The sequence below is a fragment of the Aspergillus pseudonomiae genome (assembly GCF_009193645.1).
Source record: "Aspergillus pseudonomiae strain CBS 119388 unplaced genomic scaffold BDV37scaffold_15, whole genome shotgun sequence".
Taxonomy (NCBI): domain Eukaryota; kingdom Fungi; phylum Ascomycota; class Eurotiomycetes; order Eurotiales; family Aspergillaceae; genus Aspergillus; species Aspergillus pseudonomiae.
In genome coordinates, this window is record NW_022476007.1 from 71,033 (window position 1) to 77,169 (window position 6,137).

Genomic DNA, 6,137 nt, shown 5'->3' on the forward strand with positions numbered 1-6,137 from the left:
CTTCTCTTCTTGGTCAGTTGCTCTGTCTAAATCAGTTGCCGTACTCTTTCGCGTGGTACACAGGTTTCGTCCACGGCTCCTGTCAATATGGGGAAGACACTAGGCCTCGTAAGGGCCTACTATACAGTCGCACTAGCCTGTACTGGCTCGTTCCTCTTTGCTTATGACACTGGAATAATTGGAGGTGTCCTCACCCTAAAATCATTTCAGAACTCGTTTAGATACACCGAGAAGCAAAAGTCGACGATAAATTCCAATTCCAATAGTCTTTTGCAGGCGGGTGGTGAGTGCGCTCACACTTCGATTATGTGAACCTCGACTGATGACCACAAGCCTTTTTCGCCTGCTTCTTCATCTGGCCATTCACCGCCAAATATGGCCGCCGATGGTCTATCGCACTCGCCTCTCTCATATTTTGTATTGGAGCCATCATTCAAGTTATTCCTACTCACTCAGTAGCTGCATTCTACGTCGCACGGGTAGTCAGTGGTATCGGCGTTGGGATGGCGACTGTCATTGTACCCATGTTTACTTCTGAGATGGCTCCTAAGTCCATCCGTGGAAGATTGGGAAGTTTCTTCCAAGGCTTCTTTGTCCTGGGAGTGTTCTTCTCATATTGGATCGACTATGCAGTAGAGAAACATATCCCTGAAACCAGTGACAGTCAGTGGCAGATTCCTATCGGGTTGCAGTTAGTGCCAGGTGGGATATTAGGATTTGGGATGCTATTTCTGAAGGAAAGTGTGCGTTGGCTGGCCAAGAAGGGACGGCACGATGAGGCTATGCGATCATTGGTGTGGATTCGAGGGGGGGAGGAGACTGATGAAGTCCGGGCAGAGTGAGTCATTGTTCCATGGATGCAAGACTATGAACTAATTCCGTGCAGAATGGCGGAAATTCTAGACGGCATAGAGGCTGAAAACCTAGCGACGGAAGGCGTTACATGGAAAGAGATACTACGAGTACCGGGAAACCTACATCGAATGTGCATTGCAGTCACAATTCAGATAGGTACGATATTGGTTATCATGCCCACCCAGGATTCACTGTGGACACTAACAACAAACAGGTGTTCAGATAACGGGAAATACTTCCCTGGCATACTGTTAGCGCCCCTATATCTGCACAAGCTTGAAGTTAGCTGATCGCGTACAGATGCTCCTCAGATATTCAAGGCGGTCGGCGCTGGCGACAATAGTTTGTTTGTGAGCGGCTTCTTCGGAGTTGCGAAAGTAATCTCCTGCTGGTTCTTCCTTTTGTTTCTCGTCGAGCGCATTGGCCGACGGTGGTCGCTTATCATCGGCGCTTTTCTCATGGGCCTACTGATGCTGATCGTGGGGATCCTGGCGAAGGTATATCCCCCAGACCCAAACGCCACCAGCATTAGCTCCGCTGGTATTGCATCTATTCTGATGGTATACTTTGAGGCCATGTGCTATAACATGTCCTGGGGTCCGGTGCCATGGCTATATATGAGCGAGATCTTCCCTACTAGGATCCGTGAGGTCGGTATTGCGGTCGGCACCGCAACCCAATGGTTATTCAATTTTGTGTTTTCACAAGCTACACCTCACGCCTTGGATAGTATGGGTTGGGGTATGTTTTTGATGTTTTGCATCTTCAATTGGATCCTTGTGGCGTATGCCTGGTTGTTCATCAAAGAAACAACAGGCAAGTCCTTGGAGGAAATGGAAGAAGGTTAGTATCACCTTAGCATGGGACACTCGAACTACTTGCTGACGATTCTCTGCAGTATTTAACTCGAAGGCGGGGCTATATCACAAGGAAAGTCCACTAGATGAACAGGCCCAGGATAGACGGTGAGAGTAGGTTTTGGATGAAGAGCCTGGTATATGTGTCCCTGATTGTCTTTGCAAGAGGTAAAATAGCTAGCGGCGATTGATATCACTTACATTAATGGAGTGTTCCCCACCTATGACATTAGTCAAAAGGGCGCTCTTGTTTATAATGAATAAACTACGTGTTGGACACGATGGACTCATACTGATCTTGCCTTGCACATGTGTGTCGGCCTGCCAAAAAGTGGCACTGTTCAAAGTTCCTCCGATCCCTGTCTATAAATCAATATATTGCGCCACAAAAGGAAAACAAAGAAGAGCAAAAGTACCAGGATCAATATCAACCGTTCCCTATTACTGCTAGGTACCGCTGAACTAAACCCTTAGTACGTGGCCTCATATACTCCAGCATGTGTCATTTGACGTTACTGTCTCCATTATATCCATGGCCAACTCTACCACTACTAGCGGCTTTTCAAACAAGGATCGAGATTCCTTAATCATGTGGATTTCTATCCGGCTTTTCCCTTTCTATTCCTTCGCTTTCCTCCTAGTACTTTTCTCCTGAGCCCAATTTCTGCTACACAAACCACCATGGTCAACAACCATATTCCTCTGGAAGTCGATACCGACGAAGAAAACTTTATCACCATTGTGAGCGCCCTGCGAAACAAACTGATCCTCGTTATATCTTACCGATGAGTTCCACTTAGGACACAGATCCCAGCGAATTAGAAGCTGGAGACCCTCAGTCGTGCGTCTAGCAAGGGAATGGCAAAAACAGTAATAAAGACAAATCTAATCCTATTAGTGAACTCACCTCGCTCCGCAGTAGCATCACCAACTACTACTACGAGAACGGCCGCCGCTACCATGCCTATCATGCAGGCACTTATTGGTACAGCAAGTGAATGGCTTGTCATTTTATCACTGAATGCTGACCTAGGTAGGGGTCCAAATGATGATCAAGCCCAAGAGACCATGCAAATCGGGTATGTCCCCTGAGCAGCTTGCACATGCCTGAGCTAATAATTAAAGACATGAGGTTTATCGTCTACTTCTAAACGGCAAATTATACCTAGCTCCTATCGCAGATGCCCCTCAAGTGAGCTGCTCCCACCTATGTACGTGAGTGAAAGAAAGGTGCTGATGAACAAGAATGTCCTGGATATTGGGACGGGAACAGGTCTATGGGCGATAGAATTCGGCGACATGCATCCTTCGGCCAAAGTCATTGGAACAGACTTATCGCCCATCCAGCCATCGTTTACCCCACCTAATGTGCAGTTCGAGGTAGATGACTGTTGTGACCAGTGGCTGTATAAGAACAATACTCTCGACTTCGTGCATGTGCGTGGTCTATACGGCTGCGTGTCGGACTGGGATGAGTTCTACAAGAAGGCCTACAAGTACGATTCGCCGTCATTGATGTAGAATAATTGTTAACGAGACCAGACACATTAAGCCGGGCGGATACATCGAGCAGCTCGAACAATCAGTCCAAGGCAAATCCGACGATGGAACTACAAATGGCACTATGTATAGCGAATGGGCGCAGCACTTCCTCGACGCTGGAGATTCATTCGGGAAAACCTTTCGGATTGTCGATGAAGCCAAAGACCGAATGAAGAAGGCAGGATTTGCCGATGTCGTCGAGTGTCGATACAAGTGCCCCATTGGACAATGGCCAAAGGATCCCCAACTAAAGCTTCTGGGGAAGTTGAACCGAGTCTATGCCGAGGAAGCCATTGAAGGGTATGCGATGATGTTGTTCACGACTGTTCTAGGGGTATGCGGGCCCCGAAATACTTGCGCAGCGCCGCCGATATGCTAACTCGGCCAGTGGACACGCGACGAAGTAGAAGTATATCTTGCTCGGATGCGAAATACTCTGAGAGACTCGTCAATTCATGCGTATCCGGAGATGTATGTGTATCTGGAAGAATGAACATACGAGGATAAGACGAAACTGACAATTGCAGGGTCGTTGTATATGGACGGAAACCCTTCGAGGGAGAATCTGTGGAAGCAGCCTGAGCTTCGGTTACAAATCTGTGGGTTTAGAACTTATACCTATATTGACCTATGCACAATTCGTTTATTCTCAGTTTGCGACCGCACGTGCGACTATGCACACCCATGATTCTAGAAAGTAAATCACAGCTAATTGACCCTAAAGCCATGGAATCTGTGCTAAATTAGGCTCTACCTGAGCAAAGACGACGACGATTAGCGATCATTTGTAATCCAAGAACTGCCTGTTAATTACCGGCCTGTAAGACAATCATACATATTCGGCCCCCAGAGTATCGACCTAGAAATCTCACTTTGACATTCATTTGATTTTTCTTCCGTTTTATGCCTTGGAACACCGTTATCGATTATCTAGACAGAGATGGTGCTTCCTGCCGCGCAGCCCCGAAGACAACCCATAGCCTCAGCACCCAGCGACGGCATCACAAAAAGCAAGAAACCGAAAGCCGCTTGCGATCGGTGTCGGGGCCAAAAGCTGCGCTGTATATGGGATTTCCCCGAGCAATGTCGTCGGTGCGCCCGTGCAAAAGCCATCTGCACAGTCCCACGTCCAAAGCCTATCGGCCGTCCGCCCAGTGCACGCAATAGCAACCATATGGCTTATGAGACGCAAGAGAATATGATAGCGCAAGCACTGGGTATAACAAGTCCGTTAGATAGCAGTAGCTCAGGGACAGCATCCTGGAACATTTTGGATTCTGTACCATCCCTGACTACGCCACATAACATGTCGATTCCTTCACCGCAACCGGATCATTTGAGCCTCTTGAATATGTAAGAATGCTATTCTGGTTATTGTAATTAAGCATGTTCACTGATAGTAGCCTTCCCGAATCGACTTTTGGGGCGTCTTTACGCCGAATTATGGCACGACCAGCTTTGATGCAGAGGCTCCTGCCATTGGGGTTTCTGTTGGTGATCAGCCTTTGGCGACATCTGATCATCCCGGACATGTACCAGTCAGCGCAGCACGAGTATCACAGGAGTCTCCGAGCGGTACCACATCGGATAAGCAAGAAGAGCATCTCCAGTGTCTGAAAGAACTATGCGAGCTTAATATAGCATTATTCCAGCACCCGCTTGACGCAGCTCCTGTACAGGATCAGAACACGGCACGTTCACAAGCGATGCATGACACGATAAGAATACCCAGTTCCTGCGTAGCCTAACTCCAAATATGCCAGCTACTCCCATTGACCATTAGAATAAGAAAGCTAGTAGCGGAAAATGGGGGAAATGGGAGGCAATTCTTCCAAGATAGATCTACAGCGCTCTTAGCTTTGAGCTGTTATACAAGACTCGAGCGCATCTATTCTCGCATGCTCGACGCGCTGCATGAGTTGCAGTGTAGTGGTCAGAAATTGACCGATACTGAGCCCATCATGCATGCCCGATTTGTTGATTGATGGGTTCTCGCTTGGGACTTATCGACGTGTTCAACTTCGGTTAGCAAGGCAGATATGCCAGGAAGCATTGGAAAGACTCCGGCAAAGTATTGGTATCAGTGGGGATATCCGAGTGCGTCCTTTGGAGAGAACGAATTAGAGCCTCAGACGAAGGAAACTTGGCTATGCATTTATGTCAGTTTTATGAGATAGTTCACATAGAGTACGAAGCATCGAAAGAACCATAGCACCTATAAACTTCATCTGGTCTATCGAGGAACATCTCATGTATCACTGTTGTCGCCCCCCAGTCCCATTCTACCGCCCATGAAACATCCTATGCCATGTTTCTGGATGACCCGTATTTGCTGGATGTACTGACCTTCCCTGTCATCCGGGTCAACCGAGTCATCCATTAGACATGTCGCCTCCCGACTCGACCACGGACAAATCGTTTCCTGGAGTGCGGCTTGACTGCTAAAGGCGAATTGGCTGCCTCACTGATACAAATGGCCCATTTAACAAAAGAAACAATCAGGCAGTAATTAGGAAAGGCGGCTAAGGAAGTGTATCGTGCGAACGTAGAAACTCGACCACAACATCGTGCCCTTGCCTTGCTGCCAATGATAGCGGTGTTTGACCGTCGCTATCTTTAGCGTTCCGGTCAGCGCCTTTGTCAACCAGCAGCTTCACCACTGCCTCATGTCCATTCTGTACAGCGTAAAACAGCGGTGTTTGACTAAAGTTATCCTTAGTGTCCAGGTCAGTGCCCTGGTCAATCAGTAGCTTTATCACTGCCTCATATCCATTCCCTGCAGCCCATGATAGCGGTGTTTGACCGACATTATCCTTAGCGTCCAGGTCAGCGCCCTGGTCAATCAGTAGCTTTACCACTTTCTCATGTCCATGCCATGTGGCG

General features: G+C 47.9%; 2 protein-coding genes across 2 annotated transcripts; both read left to right on the plus strand.

Moving 5' to 3' along the window:
- Positions 1-87: 87 nt before the first annotated feature.
- On the plus strand, positions 88-1,889 carry BDV37DRAFT_291790 (sugar porter family MFS transporter; the record flags this gene model as incomplete). The annotated part of the gene is made up of 6 exons (XM_032089026.1): positions 88-283; positions 334-838; positions 887-1,011; positions 1,070-1,105; positions 1,156-1,698; positions 1,754-1,889. The coding sequence occupies 6 exons, from the start codon at positions 88-90 to the stop codon at positions 1,822-1,824; spliced, it is 1,476 nt and encodes a 491-aa protein (XP_031943954.1). The 3' UTR covers positions 1,825-1,889.
- A 504-nt stretch (positions 1,890-2,393) lies between these two features.
- On the plus strand, positions 2,394-3,836 carry BDV37DRAFT_280594 (class I SAM-dependent methyltransferase; the record flags this gene model as incomplete). Its single annotated transcript, XM_032086608.1, has 9 exons — positions 2,394-2,453; positions 2,513-2,553; positions 2,611-2,697; positions 2,750-2,791; positions 2,838-2,904; positions 2,958-3,208; positions 3,255-3,588; positions 3,643-3,725; positions 3,782-3,836. The coding sequence occupies 9 exons, from the start codon at positions 2,394-2,396 to the stop codon at positions 3,834-3,836; spliced, it is 1,020 nt and encodes a 339-aa protein (XP_031943955.1).
- Positions 3,837-6,137: the final 2,301 nt, after the last annotated feature.